This window comes from Bison bison, unplaced genomic scaffold (assembly GCF_000754665.1).
Source record: "Bison bison bison isolate TAMUID 2011002044 unplaced genomic scaffold, Bison_UMD1.0 scf7180017864154, whole genome shotgun sequence".
NCBI classification, from domain to species: Eukaryota; Metazoa; Chordata; class Mammalia; order Artiodactyla; family Bovidae; genus Bison; species Bison bison.
The window spans coordinates 832,015-848,447 of record NW_011494726.1 but is presented as its reverse complement, the minus strand read 5'-3'; the positions used below and the strand labels follow the sequence as shown (position 1 = coordinate 848,447).

The following is a 16,433-nucleotide window of genomic DNA, read 5'->3' as shown; positions in this document are numbered from 1 at the left end:
TGGGGACAGGGGAGCCTGGTGGGCTGCCGTCTGTGGGGTCGCACAAAGTCGGCCACAACTGAAGCGACTTAACAGCAACAGCAACAGAAGGCACTGGGGTGCAGAGAGGATCTCAAGACTCCAGCCCAGCTGAGGGAGAGAGGAAGGACCTCACAGGATGCAGAAGTCATCCTGCAGTGACCCCTCCCCCATCCCAATTAGTCAAATGTCTTTCCTTGGCCTGGTCTGCCCTCGTGGGGTCTAAAGAAAGCCACATGGGGAGCCTTGGGTGACTGGCAAGAGGAGAAGATACTGTCCTTGAACTTCAAACTCATAAAACATCGATGAGACTTAATATAGCCCCATAGCTGAAAGATCTGGGAAGTGTGCTTGCTGATATCAGGCCAGGAGATGGGATGGTGGACAGTGAAACCTCAGAAGCAGAAGCTGAACAATTGCAGTCACTCATTTATTTTCTCATTCTATTCCATTCATTCATTCATAAACTTCTGTGCCATGCCTGTACTGGTTTTGAGGGAACAGAGATGAATCAGATATATTCACTGTTCTCCAGATACTTGGGTTCTGGTGGGGGACATGCACATCCAGAGATAAGTACACTGGCATCAAAATGTCCATGTGCAGCAGTACATGTTGTGCACTGCACAAGTCAGGGGGGCACTTTTCACATAGACCACAGTATGAATAGATTTGTGTAATGGCAGCTGATTAATGTGTTTGCATTCTCTGGAAATCTGTACAGCATATGCTAGAGGACAAAGAGACCTAGAGGATCAGGAAGGGCTTCATAGAAGAGGTGATCTTGAGCTGGATCTGGAAGGGGAGTTTCAGGAATACAGGAGAAGGCCCTTCCAGGAAGAAGAAGCAGTCAGAGCAAAGGCCTAGAGGTTTGGAATGATCTGGACATTCAGCGAGTACCAAGAGACATGGGTTCGATCCCTGGGTCAGGAAGATCCACTGGAGAAGGGCATGGCCACCCTCTCCAGTATTCTTGCCTGAGAACCCCATGGACAGAGGAGCCCGGCAGGCTCCGGTCCATTGGGTTGCAATGAAGTGACTTAGCACACATGCATGCCCAGGCATCTGGCTTGGCTTTGTGTGGGGCAAGCGTGCTGCAGTTTGGGGAGTATGCAAACAAGCAGCAGGTGAAGCAGAGAAAATGATGGGGTTGGTTGGGTGAGGGTGAGTTTGAGGAGCCCAAGAGATATCCAAATGGAGTTGGGGCTCAGGGGAGAAGGGAGGTCAGGTTTACGCACACCTGACCCACTGTGTGTCCCAGACTTACTGGCTAAGAATTCTGGAGAAATTCTGCCTCACACATGGAATCTGTTCCACAGGATCTTATCCCACTTAATCTTTCCACCACCTCTTGTAAAACCCATGGCTCACAGTTAGACTTTTAAAGGTAGATTACAGGACAGTTCCTCTCTCTCATTAAGAATAATTCTCACGGTGCTGCCTTGAGTTCCATCACTTCCCCATGTTCCATCACTGGCCTTTTTGGCATCTTTAAAAAGCCAGTTTTCCCAGAAAACACGGTCAGTATGTCCCTATATCTTCAGGGAATTTCCCTCACCAAAAGTGGACACCCAGCTCTCATGATTTTTCGTTTTTTTAACTGAACAAGTTTTTCCTTGTGGGTTACAGTGAGTGAGCACCAGACTGAGAATCAGACAGATCCAGCTTCAAAATCTCTGCTTGTTGTTTACTAGTTGTGTTACATTATTTAGCCTCTCTGAACTTGTTTATTCACTACAGAAAGGGGTGGGGGAAATGTAAACTGAAATAGGAGCTTGTCCAGATTTAGGGTGATATTCATTTCCGGCCAGACTCCTACTCATCCCCCAGAGTCTCCTCCTCCTTGAGCTTTCTTGATACCTTGTGCCCTCTGGGTCCCACAGTATCCATTCCTTCTTCATTAGAGGTTGGCCATGCTATGTCATAGATATCTGTTAAGGGTCTGTCTCTCCCACTAGCCTGAGCCTAAGGCAGGATGGCATCTCATCCATCCCTATGTCCTGGCCTGAAGTGACATAGTGTCTGCTGGTTATGCCTGTTGATATTGTTACTTTCCAGACTAGTGTTTGAGTGGGACCTAGTCCAAGGTGTGGGGGAAGGGAAAGGAAAAGCACCAGGTATCAGATGAATGGGACCTTTCCTATTTTTTCCCCAGGACATTTAGCCAACGCCACCACAGACCTCATGAAATTGGACCATGAAGAGGAGCCCCAGCTCTCTGAGCCCTACCTTTCTAAACAGAAGAAGCTCATGGTGAGTGCCCCTAGGTCTGCTCATTCCCCTCTCCCATCGTCTTTTCCATGGAAGAGAAGAACTGGGAGAAGCTGGTTCTAAGTAGAAATCATTTGATGACCTGAAATAGGAAAACCACTGGCTTGCTTTTCCAATCCTGTCTCCTCTGTCACTTACTGGCTCTTTGACCTTGAGCAAGTCACTGTGCCCCTGCAGCCTCCCTTTCCTCGTGTCTTCAGTTGTGTCTGTAAGAGCAGAGCTTTGTATTGAGGTTCTTGGGTAAATGTAGTATTGAGGGAGTGCTTTAAGGAGAACCCGGTAAGGATGGGGTAGGAATGAAGAAGGATCCAAGTTCACCTGCTCTGGACCTTAAAGGGTACCACAAAGTCACCTTGAACAAAGGGATAAACTTTTATACCCTTGTATTAGCCATTGGCCCAAGTATTTCTCAAATATTTCCAGGAAACTCCTTTTTGGCCAAAAGCAGTTCTCTGGAGAAGGGGCAGCTTTGAGCCACTATCAACCAGCTTTTACACCCATGAAAGGGATCTGGTCAGGACAGCTAAGCTCACTAGACTGCTGTGAGCAGCAGATGAGGATGCTTTGTAATGTTGGGGTATCCAATACCCTTGAGGGATTATTTGGAGACTGGGTTTGGCAGAAGGGGGTTTGGACCAAGATTCTTCCATCCCTGCTCATCTTTGCCCTATTGAAGCCAATTCAGCTCCTCTAGCTCTTGCCTGTCCTGCCCACAGGCCAAGATCTTGGAACACGATGACGTGAGCTACCTGAAGAAGATCCTGGGGGAGCTGGCCATGGTTCTGGACCAGATCGAGGCTGAGCTGGAGAAGAGGAAGCTTGAGAACGAGGGTGGGTGCCAGTTCTGGGGTACGTGAGTGCTGGAGCACATCCAGCCCACCCTGTCTGTCTCAGCATCTTTTCCCCAAAGATCTCAGAGGACTGTCCAGGTGGTTAGGATCATGGGCCATGGAGTCAGAAAACCTAGGTTTAAGTCCTAGGTTGGCCACTTGCTAGTTGAATGGCCCTGGGCCAGGTATTTCACCTCCCTGAACCTCAGTTCCCTGTCTATAAAGTGGGGATAATAATAAGACCTACTTCAGAGAGATGCTGAGACACTGCATGAAATTATACATGTAGAATGCTTAGATCAGCGTTTCGCACACAGTAGGTATTTAATAAAGGTTAATGATGATGATGATGGTAGTGATGGTGGTGACCATTATCCCGTATACCACCTCACCTTTCCCCCACTGAAGGATGTATTATGTGTTATGGCTCCTTCATGCTGTAGCCATACATCTAGGCTCACCTCGACTCTCTGATCTTGACTCTTTCTATTCTCAAGTGCGTCTCTTCTTGGGACTCTAAGCATGCCAGCCTCATTTCCACCCTCCAAATCTTTGCACCTGCCACTCTTCCAGGCTGGAGTACCCTCTCCATACCACTCTGCTCCTTGTCTTCATTTATCCACCATCTTTGCCATCACCTTCTTCAAATTTCATTCTGGACTTTCCCATTTTGCTCTATTTTAGGTGGCCTGTTAGTCTGGTCTCCTCAACAATGCAAATTTGTGGAAGCCATGCAACTTGCATTGCTACACTTACAGCTTCACACACACACACATAGATGTCTGTGTATTTGGAGAGGTTGTGGAGCACAGTATTCTAAAAGATAGGTGTAGAGTCAGACAGATTCAAATTAGGGTTCCAGCTTTGCTGCCTATACTGTGTGACTTGGACAAGTTTCTTTCCCTGTTGGAGCTTCAGTTTCCTCATCTGTGAAACAGGATGTGTGTGAACGTGCACAGTCACTTCAGTCTTATCTGACTCTTTGCAGCCCCATGGACTGTGGCCTGCCAGGCTCCTCTGTCCATGGGATTCTCCGGGCAAGAATACTGGAGCAGGTTGCCATGTCCTCCTCCAGGCAATCTTCCCAGGGATCAAACCACATCCTCTGTGGCTCCTGCACTGCAGGTGGATTCTTTACCTCTGAGCCACCAGGGAAGCCCGAAGTAGGATGGTAATAGTACAATTTAAAACCTTAACTCCATCCTGTTGAACTCTTTAAAAAGTGAAAAGCACTCAGCACAGTGTTTAGAACAAACTAGTTTATTGCATGTGACAGCTAAAGACATGTGCATTCTTCAGATGAGAAAACTGAGGCTCAGAGAGGTAAAGTGACTTGCTCAAGGTCACACAGCTCTTAAATGGCATAGTTAGGACAAGAACAGCTTCCCTTTTGTTGGGTCCAGTGTTCATCCAGCACTTCACAGCTGAGGCTCCAAGTGCAAGGCACACACAAGTACCTAAGGTCCTAAACAGGGACAAGGTCATGTGTGCTGAAACCAACTGTCATAAATCCTTTCTACAAAAAAAGTGCTGTATGGCTAAATGAGTAAAAAGAATATATGTTGAGTTGGCCAAAAAGTTCATTCGGGTTTGTCCACATGATATTATGGAAAAACCTGAATGAACTTTTTTGACCAACCTGATACCTCAAGAAGGAATTTCCTCATTTCTATCTCAGAGGGTGCTGAAGAAGGGCTATTACGGAAGAGTGTTCAGGGGCCAGTGGACTTAGCTGGACTACATGTTGCCCATCATCTGGAAGGCTAAGCAAGACTAAGTCAAATGATGGTCACAGGGATTTTGAGAGCAGCAAGAGTGTGCAAACACATGTTAAGCATCTTCTTGTATCACATTGACTAAAGCCCCGTTGGCTAAAGCAAGTGACACAGCAGAGCTAGGATTTAACGGGTGGAGGGTTGGATTCTTCCTCTTGGTGGCAGGATCAGTAAAGCCTTTGCGTAGGGGCATGCCTGCAAGAATAGGAGGAATTTGTGGCTGTTTCTGCAGTCTCCTTGGGATGAAGTGTTCTGATTTCACTTTCAGTGGGTTTCACGGGAGACAGAAGCACAGATGAGATGGTGGTGGCTAGGACTGAGGTGGTGGCCGTGAAGATAGAAGGCATGAAAGACTCCAGAGGTATTTTGGAGATTAAAATGGGCAGCAACTTGCTGAAAGGTTGAGGATGTCAGGGGAAGGGTGGGGAGTAAGAGGGGAGAAAGGAATCTAAGAGGACTTCTGAGGTCTTGGTCTGAGTTACTGATGATACCGTTTCCTGATATGGGCAAGGGGGACTCAAGAGTCCAGTTTGGGACACAGTGAGTTTGAGATGCTTTTGCAGCACCCAAGAGGGCATGTCACATAAGCTATCAGATATTCCAGTCTGACTTTCAAAGGAGAGGCCAGAATTTGGGGATGGAAATTTGCGAGTCTTCAGCATATCCATGGGTTTTTTGGTTTTGTTATTTATTTACTTATTTTGGCCATGTGGCTTGTAGGATCTTAGTTCCCTGACCAGTGATTGAACCCATGCCCTTGGCAGCGAAAGCATGGAGTTCTAACCACTAAACCGTTAGGGAATTCCCATATATGTTGTGATTCAAGTTATAGAATTGGATAATGTCATGTAGAGGATAGTGGAGAGAGAAAGACGCATCAAGACCTGCTAATAAGTTATTTATTGCTTATACCAAACTGTTCCCAAACTCAGCAGCTTAAACAAAAAGCTTTTGTCATAGCACACATTTTTCTGTGGATCAGGAATTTTGGAGCAGCTTGGCTGAGTGGTTCTAATTTGGGGTTGCATGATGCAGGCTGCAGTCCAGCTGTTGGCTGGGGCTGCAGCACTTTGAGCTGAAGGATCGGAGATTGCTCATTCACGTGGGTCTTGACTAGAGGTCTCAGTTCCTCAGTGGCTGATGGCAGGAGACCTCAGTTCCTACGTGGGCATCTTATTAGGGCTGCTTGAGTTTATTCACAACATGGCAGCTGGTTTTCCCCTGAGTGAGTAACCCCAGAGAGATAGAAGCAGCAGAAGCCACATTATCTTTTATGATCTACCCTTGAAAGTCATTCTATCACTTCTGCCACATTCTGTTCATTCAAAGCCAGTCATTAAATACAGCCCATATTCAAGGGGAAGAAAAGTGGGCTCCACAAAAGAGGTAAGTATCAAGTAATCTTGGACATATTTTTTCTTTTTCTTTTTAAATTGAAGTATAGTTGATCCGCAACATTATATTAGTTGCAGGCAACGTTATATTAGTTTCAGGCAATTTACCTTCTGAGCCACCAGGGAAGTCAGTTTCAGGTATACAGCATAGTAACTCAGTATTTTTACAGATTATACTCCATCAAAAGTCTTTACAGGGTAATGGCCATAATTGCCTGTGCTATACAGTGTAATCTTTTTTGCTTATCTATGCGATACATAGTAATTTGCATCTCTTAATCCCATACCCCTAATTTGCCCCTCCCGCTTCCTTCTCCCCTTTGGTAACCACTAGGGTTTTCTTCAATTAATTAATTAGCTGTTTTTGGCTGCTCTGGGTCTTCACTGCTGCAAGTGGGCTTTCACTAGTTGCTGTGCACAGGCTTCTCACTGCGGTGGCTTCTCGCTGCAGCTCGAGGGCTCCAGGGCCTGTGAGTTCAGTAGTTGTGGTGCACGGGCTTAATTGCTCCACAGCATGTGGGATATGCTGGGACTAGGGATTGAACCCGTGTCCCCTGCACTGGCAAGCAGATTCTTAACCACTGGACGACCAGGAAAGTCCAACCACTAGTTTATTTTCTCTCTTCTTTATGGAAAGACATTCTATTTTATTACTTATTTGGCTGCACTGGGTCTTTAGTTGCACCATGTGGGATCTCCAATCTTCATTACCACATGCGAGATCTTTAGTTGCTGCATGTGAACACTTAGCTGTGGCACCCGGGATCTAGTTCCCTGACCAAGGATCGAACCTGGGACCCTCTGCATTGGGAGTGCAGAGACTTAGCCACTGGAACACCAGGGAAGTCCCAGGAATGGACATTCTTAAATAGTGACGCACATGTACATGTTTGCAAACATCTGTCTGCAGGCAAACACCAGATGTACGTGAGTGTACTCTTCACTCATGCATGTGGTAATCCAGCCCACTTCATGGACACAGGCACCCACGTGTGCAGCTGTCTACATGCCTATACACAATCAGCTGCACGGATCTGAGCAGGCATTCACATGGCTAAACATACACACCATGCAGGTTGCAGACACATAGGTCCACACACAGACCCAAATCAAAATGCACCCATTGAAAGGGGATTGTGTGTCTGTAGAAATACATACAGATGTGTGTATTTGCACATAGAAAGAAGCAGCTTAATGCAGTGGTTATAAGCACAGGCTCTGGAACCAGAAGGCCTGGGTTCAAATCCACACTCTGCCACTTACTAGCTGTGTGGCTTCTACTAAGTTACTTAACCTCTCTGGGCCTCAAATTCCCTCACCTGTGAAACAGGGATAATAATGGCACCTATTTGATTGGATTGATGTGTGGATTAAGGAAATGAAACCACACTCTCCTGGTTCGTCTCGTGCCTCACAGATCGTGCCTTCTTGTGCGCCATCACTAGTTCCTCTCGTTGCCCAATATCTAAACCTTGGCGTGTCCCACGGCTTAGTCCCTGGTCCTGTTCTCAAATCTATCTACACTTATCCAGTGCGTACTCCGGCACTTCCATCCCCTGGTCCTGCCTCCTCTCACTGTCCGTCACCCTGATCATGATCTTACCCGTCTTCTTACACAGCAGTAACTCCCTGATCCATCATTATTAACAGCCCCTTGTCTGCACCTTCAGCTCCCTTATCCCTCTCCTACTTCATCACACTTTGCAAAACCTCAGTTCAGTTCATTTCAGTTCAATCACTCAGTTGTGTCCGATTCTTTGCGACCCCATGGACTGCAGCTCACTAGGCCTCCCTGTCCATCACCAACTCACGGAGCTTGCTCAAACTCACGTCCATCAAGCCAGTGATGCCATCCAAACATCTCATCCTCTCTCGCCCCTTCTCCTCCTGCCTTTAATCTTTCTCAGCATCAGGGTCTTTTCTAAAGAGTCAGTTCTTTGCATCAGGTGGCCAAAGTATTGGAGTTCAGCTTCAGTATCAGTCCTTCCAATGAATATTCAGGACTTATTTCCTTTAGGATGGACTGGTTGGATCTCCTTGCAGTCCAAGGGACTCTCAAGAGTATTCTCCAACACCGCAGTTCAAAAGCATCAATTCTTTGGCACTCAGGTTTCTATATTATAGTCCAACTCTCACATCCATACATGACTACTGGGAAAACCATAACTTTGACTAGACGGACTTTTGTTGGCCAAGTAATGTCTCTGCTTTTTAATGTGATGTCTAGGTTGACCCCATGGACTATACAGTCCATGGAATTCTCCAGGCCAGAATACTGGAGTGAGTAGCTTTTTCCCTTCTCCAGCAGACCTTCCCAACCCAGGAATCGAACTGCTTTCAAAACCTCAGACCATTCTCCACCTATTCAGCCTATACTCAGGAGCCTAAACATGGCTGGAGGAATGTACAAGGATGGTGGCTGATCTTTATTTCTTTCTTTTTTATGATTATTTATTTGGCTGTGCCAAGTCTTGGTTACAGCACATGTAATCTTTGGTGCCACATGTGGTATCTTCATTTGCAGCATTCGAACTCTTAGTTGCAGCATGTGGGATCTACTTCCTTGATCAGGAATTCAACCTGGGCCCCCTGCATTGGGAATGCAGAGTCTTAGCCACTGGACCACCAGGGAAGTCCCTGGCAGGTCTCATTTTGAACTCATGACCACTAACCTTAGATGGCCTTCCTGCTGCCCCAGACCTCCCACTGCCTCCTCTTCAGATGGCGATTTACTACCTCTCCTTTCTCCTGAACCCTCCAGCTGCTTCTCCCACATCCTCACTCTCAACTCACCCCCATAGCTACCCTCCCACCAGTCCTAGTGCCTGTATATACACTGTATTTTATCGATTCTAAGATGCATCTTTGTTAAATTACATGTCAACATCCCTGAAATTGGAAGGTTCTCAGTAGTTTAATTGGCATCATTTGTTCTCTCTCAGGTGGATGTCTTACATTTGAAACTTAGAATTAGAAGCTTAGATGTCTTGAAAGACAGTGCTGTACTCCCTCTTGTTACCAAGGATGAACTGTTCTTGAACCAGCTAAGCCCAGTCCCTTCCCTGTGTACTGATGCCACCCACGCTCATCCACTCAAGGACAACCGCAGCAGCAATTCTCTCCACTTCTCCTGTAGTGTCTCTTCCCCTCTTGGCTCAATCATTCCCATCAGCGTTTTTTTTTTTTCTTCCAATTTACGAAAACACTCTTGACCCATCTCATAGTATCGGTGTATCCTTCCCATTACAGCAGAACTCTTTGAAGGGTGACTTTTGCTCAACGTCTCCATTTCCCTTCCTCCCTTTCTCTCTTGGACTCCCTCCAGCCAGGCTTTCATCTTTCATTGTCAGCATCTACTCCAGCTGTTCTTGTCAAGGTCAGCAGCCACCAAATGCAATCTCCAGGTCTCAGCCTCCCCTTCGGTGACCTTCCGGCAGCGTCTGACCTCAGCTGAGCCCTCTCTCCCTGGCACACTTTCTTATCTTGGCTTCTAGGGCACTGCCCTTTCCTGGGTCATCTCCCACCCCATAGGCTGCTCCTTTCATGCTGCTTCTCTGGTTGCTTCTTGTTGCCCAAGATTTCAATCATGATGCCCCCAAAGCTCCGCCCTTGGTCCCGTTCTCAGCTCTGTCTCCACTCATGCCCTTGATTATGCCACGCACCTGTGCCTCTAACTGCAGACATATCATCTCTCCTCGGAAGTCTCATGAGCATCTGGAAGGTTCCATAGTCAAGAACAAACTTTTGATCAGAACCTTCATTACATTTTAGCTCCTCCTCCCATGAAACCATGAACCTCTTGAGGGAAGACATTGTGTCTTATCACATCTTCATGACCAGCACACATGCTCAGTTGTGTCTGACTCTTTGTGACCCACGGAACATACCACCAGATACACATTTTAAATGTCTTAAATTATTAATTAATTAATCCTTGACTGCACTGGGTCTTCATTGCTGTGAATAGGCTTTATCTAGCTGCAGTAAGTAGGAGCTGCTCTCTAATTTTGGTGCGCAGGCTTCTCGTGGCGGCTTCTCGTCGCGAAGCTTAGGTAAGTGGGTGCTCAGGCTTCAGTAGTTGTGGCACACAGGCTTAGTTGCCCGTGGCATGTGGAATCATCCCAGACTAGGGATCAAACGCATGTCCCCTGCATTGTCAGGTGAGGTCTTTACCACTGAGCCACCAGGGAAGCCCAGAGCCTCAACTTTTACTCTGACCATGACAGGGAGTCATTACAGGGCTTTGATCAGAGAGAAGGACATGATCTGACTTAAGTTTAATGGGATTCCTCTGACGACTGTGCTGAGAATAGACTCTAGGGAGTCAAAGGCAAAAGATAACGATTGTTAGGACCAGGGTGGTAACAGTGGAGGTAACATCCAACGTTGGATGTTTTTTGAAAGTAAAGTGGATGGGAACTGCTGCCAAAGTATATGTGGGTGTGAAACAAAAAGAATTCGATATGTCATGAGGCTTTGGGCCTGAATAACTGAATGGATGGAGGTGCTGTTACTGATGTGGTGGATTTGGGGTGATGATCAGGAATTCAGTTTTGGACTTGTCCAGTTTGAAACACCCAGTGAACAGACAAGTAGAGCTGGAAAATAAGCAGTGTGATATGTGAGTCCAGAGTTTAAATAATCTTCCTGACCTAGGGATCACACCTGGGCCTCTTACATCTCCTCCATCGGCAGGTGGATTCTTTTACCCCTGTGCCACCTGGAAAGCCCCTAAATACATATATTTGCATTTAACAAGTCAGCTGATTTAAAAGAAAAGAGTAATATAGGAAGTATATGCATATGGCCAAGATCATGAAAGAAGTACAGGAGTGGGTGACCTTGGGGAAACACTGTGGCCAGCAGACAGAAGCCAGAGGCATTAAGTGATGAGAGAGAAGGGAGTTATGGGAGGACAGAAGCTGAGCCCACCCCACCGCCATCTTGTCGTTCTTCCACTCCAGGGCAGAAATGCGAGCTGTGGCTCTGCGGCTGTGCCTTCACCCTTGCGGATGTCCTCCTGGGAGCCACCCTGCACCGCCTCAAATTCCTGGGACTGTCCAAGAAATACTGGGAAGACGGTAGCCGGCCCAACCTGCAGTCCTTCTTCGAGAGGGTCCAGAAACGCTTTGCCTTCCGGAAGGTTCTGGGCGACATCCACACCACTCTGCTGTCGGCGGTCATCCCCAACGCGTTCCGGCTGGTCAAGCGGAAGCCGCCATCTTTCTTTGGGGCGTCCTTTCTCATGGGCTCCCTGGGAGGGATGGGCTACTTTGCCTACTGGTACCTCAAGAAAAAATACATCTAAAGCCAGGCTCCGGGCTTGGTGTCTGACTGTCGGTGTCTCTGTGCTGTGTGATTCCCCACGAGCTCTCGGTAACACACCGTCTGGTCTCACGAAAACTTGGAGAGCCCCCTCCCACCCCTTGTTCGGAGTAATTCTAGAGTCAGTGTGAAAACATTCCATAGTTTAGAAGTAGATATTGCCAGTGCCGTGAGTTGAGGCCACGGCTCTACTAAAGGAGAAGAAGAATGAGTGGGAAAGAGAGAGAGAAAGGAAAAACAAAAACACGAATGCCTTTTTTTGTTTGTTTTGATTCAAGGTCTCAAGATGGAACTGTGGGGACTAGTTGGGATCTGAGGTGAGTCCCAGGCCATTTCATTCATAGGGCCGAAATTCTGGGAGGTGCTGGGGACTCAGAGGGCCTGACCCTCGCCTCCCCTTCCCTCTTGCCCAGGGAAACTCTTCCACAGGACAAAGCCAACATCAAGACTCGACTCTTCTAAGCGGTACTTCCGGGTGGGGCTGGAGACCCGGAGACCCGCATGGGAGACCCCTGAAGATCGGCTCAGGGGCTTCATTCTTCTCCTGGACCTGAACTGAGTCAGCACTGGCTGAAGCCAAGGCAGTGACATCCAACCAGAGGCTGTGTCTGGGACCGATGCCACAAGCACACCCTCCCATTCCCCTCTTGATTTGAGCAGAGTGCTGCTGGGTCTGGCGCTTTACCGGAAGTTCCTGAAGGCAGCGTCCATCCCATCCTCCTCTTCCCACCTGGAGTTGAGTTTTCCCGCCATGTGAGGTGGACTTTCAGTAAAAGCCATGTTGACCATCTCTCCTGGCCAGAGTGTTGGGTTTGGAGATGGATGGTCCTGGGGTCCCTTCTCCTGCCTCTGCCAAAGCCATCTCTGTCAATGCCTGCCTTCCCCATCACTCTCTGGGCTTCCTCCGTGCCCCACCATGTCTCGAAGGGTCGGGGTGCGGGGGTGTCTCTGCATCCACGCTGCCAGCCCCTGGGGCATCTCACTTCCCTGTGCCTTTTGCATGTTGGGAAAGGTTCTGAGTGTCACTGCCGCTCATGCTTGAAAACCACCGAAAGCCCCCAATAAAGCATCCAGGAGGAGCCGCCGCTTTTCATTTGTAAACCTGAGCTGTCCATCTAGCTCTCATTCCCAGAGGTCAGAGGGGTACCCCTCAGGGCTAGAGGGGTAAAGATAAAACGTTCAGACTCTGTGAACCTGACTCTCCCTACTCTGTCGCCAGTTTTGACCATTTCACTTCTATAAAGAAGGAAGAAATGACTGATGGCTTTGGGGGATCCCAAGGCTTGAGCTAGGGAGACCAGGTTTTATCTGATATGAAAGGATAGAGAGGATATTAGAGCATCTGTCTAGTATTTTAAGGCCCGTTATTCAAGAGGGCCAGGTGACTTCGGATCTTGGTTCAAGCCTAAGAATATAATTGCTGGGTCTCACCCAGCTGCAAAGGAGGCTGGGAAATGTAGTCCTGGTTGGCCAGCCTATTGCTCAGGAAGGAGAGAACAGATCATAAGGAGAAACTGAAAGAGAAGAGGCACAGACAGACTTCTGGCGAGAACTGTAGACTCAAAGCCTCTGTGAGCTCCCACCTGCTTGTTCTACATATGCAGAAACTGAAGCCTTGGATGGGTACATGCCTGGTTTGGTCAGGATCCCATTATGAGTGAATTAGAGAGCCAAGTGCCCTTTTCCACTCCCATTCCATCTTGCAATATTATGGAGAGAGCTAGGGTGTGGACAAGAGTCAACGTGCAAACGATTACTCAGAATCCCTCCATTGCTGAGCCTCCTTTGGCGTCCCTTGGAGGGATGCAGAGATGCAGAGGAGGTGGGGCTGTCAGAGCTCAGTCTAGTCGTGAAGACGGACACCACCACCAGCACCAGGACTGCGGTAATGGGCGCCCCCAGTGTTTACACTGTTGAGAAGGTCTCTTTGCTGTTGGGCAGGACAGTAAGGACTGCTGAAGGTTGTATCGTCTTCAGCTCATTAGCTGCTCGCTGCCAAAGTCGTAGAATCTACTGCCCAGGTCACAACAGCATATTTCTGAAGACCTATTTGGTTCTTCCCTTGCAACCTGGGCCCACATTGCCTAAAAACCTTAGTTTTCTCATCTCTCAATGGAGCTGATAACAATAGCTGCCATCCTTTGAGTCCTAATCAGGAACTAGGAAGTTCACGGAAATTATTTCTAACTCTGCAAAGCATTGTTTTACACACACACATATATGTTTATTTGGCTGCACCGGGTCTTAGTTGTGGCATGAAGGGTCTTCAGTTTTCATTGCGGCACGTGGCTCTTTAGTTGCAGCATGTGGGATCTAGTTCTAGGACCAGAAGTTGAACCCGGGCTCCCTGCATGGGGAGCGTGGAATCTCAGCCACTGGACCACCAGGGAAGTCCCCAGTGTGGTTCCTCATGTTTCACTGATGAGGAAACAGCTCAGAGAGTTAGCACCCTCGGTACAAGAGGTAGATTGGATTGTTGGATTCCTTAATGGGCTTATGGGCTTCCCTGGTGGCTCAAGGGTAAAGAAGCCACCTGCCAATGCAGGTAGACAAAAAAGACCTGGGCTCAATTTCTGGGTGGGGAAGATTCCCTGGAGAAGGAAATGGCAACCCACTCCAGTATTTTTGCCTGGGAAATCGCAGGGACAGAGAAGCCGAGCAGGCTACAATCCGTGGGGTCACAAAAGATTCAGATACCACCTAGCAGCTAAACAACAAATAGGTTTATACATTCATAACACTTGACATGTGACTTTGTAGCACCTCCCACCATGGGTGGAGTATATTCCATGCCGGAGAGAATTGCCCATGTGACCAGTGGACTGTTAGTGGAAGGATGTGATGGGAGCAGAGGCTTTAAACGTGCCCTGTGGGTGCCTCAGTGTTCATCACAAGAAGAACAGGCCCCTGGTATTATAAACATGTTCTTAAAAAGTAATTCATTAATTTCCTATGTTTGGCTGCACTGGGTCTTTGTGTGCCAGGTTTCTCTAGTTTTGGCGAACGGGGGCTACTTTCTAGTTGCAGGGTGTGGGCTTCTCACTGCAGTGGCTTCTCTTGTGGAGCACAGGCTGTGCAGTTTCAGTTGTAACACATGGATTTAATTGCCCCACAGCATGTGGAATCTTCCCAGACCAAGGATCAAACTGGTTTCCCTGCATTGGCAGGTGGATTCTTAACCACTGAACCACCAGGGTAATCTAGCCCCAGGTATTACAGTTGCTGTGTTTTTCACTTGGACCTTAGAATGAAAGTAGAACAGACTCGAGCCCAGCTTGTGGCCCGGGACCAAGTCCAGCTTGCCAGGAGCAGAGCTCACCAACTGAGGCCAGCCCATATCCGCAGAGCTGCAGCTACCTGTGAGCATTTGCTGTCATAAATCATCAGGTTTGGAGGTTATTACTGCAATAGCTGACTAATACAGTGGCAGAGCTGGGATGAAGCCAAAGCCCTTCCTGTTTCCTCTGTGGCCTAGTTGGGAACTATAGCTGAGATAATTCACTAAAAATATCAGGCAGCAGATTTAAAAGTTCACAACAAATGTTAGTTGTTACTAATTTTTAGTCAATGCTGCATTTTAAAATGTATTTATTTGGCTGCCCTGGTCTTAGCTGTGGCACAAGGGATCTTTGATCTTCATTGCGTAATGCGGAATCTTGAGTTTGCGGCATGCAGACTCATAGTTGCAGCATACTGGATCTCATTCCCTGACCAGGGATTGAACCCAGGCCCCCTGCATTGTGAGTACAGAGTCTTAGCCACTGGACCATGGGGAAGTCCTAATGCTGCATTTCAAAAATTATATTAAAGACACCAAGCCAGTTCAGGTTACTGGGGACATGTAGAAGTTAGTGTCCTGGCCTCTGAGAGAGACAGTCACCAAAGTAAATCTCTCAGCTCAACATTTTAAAACTTATGATCTCATTAAACCAGTCAAAGACCAGCGATGTAGAAAGAATCATCCCCGTTTCATAGTTGCATAACAAGCCCAGAGAGGTTAAGTGACTTGCCTAAGGTCACACAGCTGAGGCATTGAAAGGCAGGATTTGAACAGTCTGCTTCTTCTAGTTCAAGGCTTCTAATAACTCCAGGTAAGAGTCAGTTTATGCCCCCATCTATTCAGCCCTGCATCCCTTCCCATCCCTGGCAGATGCTCAGGAGATGCAAACTGAAGGCAAGAAGGCATGAGAATATGTAAAATAGATAGCTAGTGGGAAGTTGCAGTATAACACAGGAAGCTCATGGTGGTACTTTGTAACAACTTAGAGCCCTGGGATGGGGGATTGGGAGGGAGGTTCCCTCCATGTCAAGAGGGAGGGGACACACGTATCCATGGGTGTATGTGCGCTCAGTCCTTTCCAACCTTTTGGAGCCCCCTGGACTGTAGCCCACCAAGCTCCTCTGTTCATGGAATTTTCCAGGCAAGAATACTGGAGTGGGTAGCCCCTTTCCCTCTCCAGGGGATCTTCATGGCTGATTCACTTTGTTGTATGGCAGAAATCTACAGAACATTGTAAGGCAATTATCCTGCAATTAAAAAAAATTTTTTTTAAAGGCATGAGAAGAGTGGAGCTGGGAAAGTGTGACAGCTGCGTGCTCAGGTGGGGCCTGATATCTTTGCTTTAGAAATTAAGACACTAATCAGAGTAGCTCTCAGGCTACCCCACCTACGCACCTCCTGGGCACTCAGACACACACCCCGAGGGAGCGATGCCCTGGCAGAGAAGTGATAAGGCTCCCAGCCCAATCTCTCAAATAAGCAGCCTGGAAACCAGGGCCAGGCAGCCCTTAGCTTAGCTCCAAGGGGACAGCGTTCAAAC

The 16,433-nt window shown here is 47.7% G+C and overlaps 1 protein-coding gene across 4 annotated transcripts in view; it reads left to right on the top strand.

Moving 5' to 3' along the window:
• GDAP1L1 (ganglioside induced differentiation associated protein 1-like 1) overlaps positions 1–11,623 on the top strand; it is a 23,181-nt gene extending 11,558 nt beyond the window's left edge. For 2 of the 4 annotated variants that reach the window (XM_010841000.1, XM_010840999.1), the window contains 3 exons: positions 2,174–2,271; positions 3,006–3,120; positions 11,253–11,596. In XM_010841000.1, coding sequence (XP_010839302.1) covers positions 2,174–2,271; positions 3,006–3,120; positions 11,253–11,596 — 557 coding nt within the window. Of the gene's footprint in view, positions 1–2,173; positions 2,272–3,005; positions 3,121–11,252 lie in introns of all 4 variants that reach the window. The other 2 variants (XM_010840998.1, XM_010841001.1) reach the window with 2 other exon arrangements.
• Positions 11,624–16,433: the final 4,810 nt, after the last annotated feature.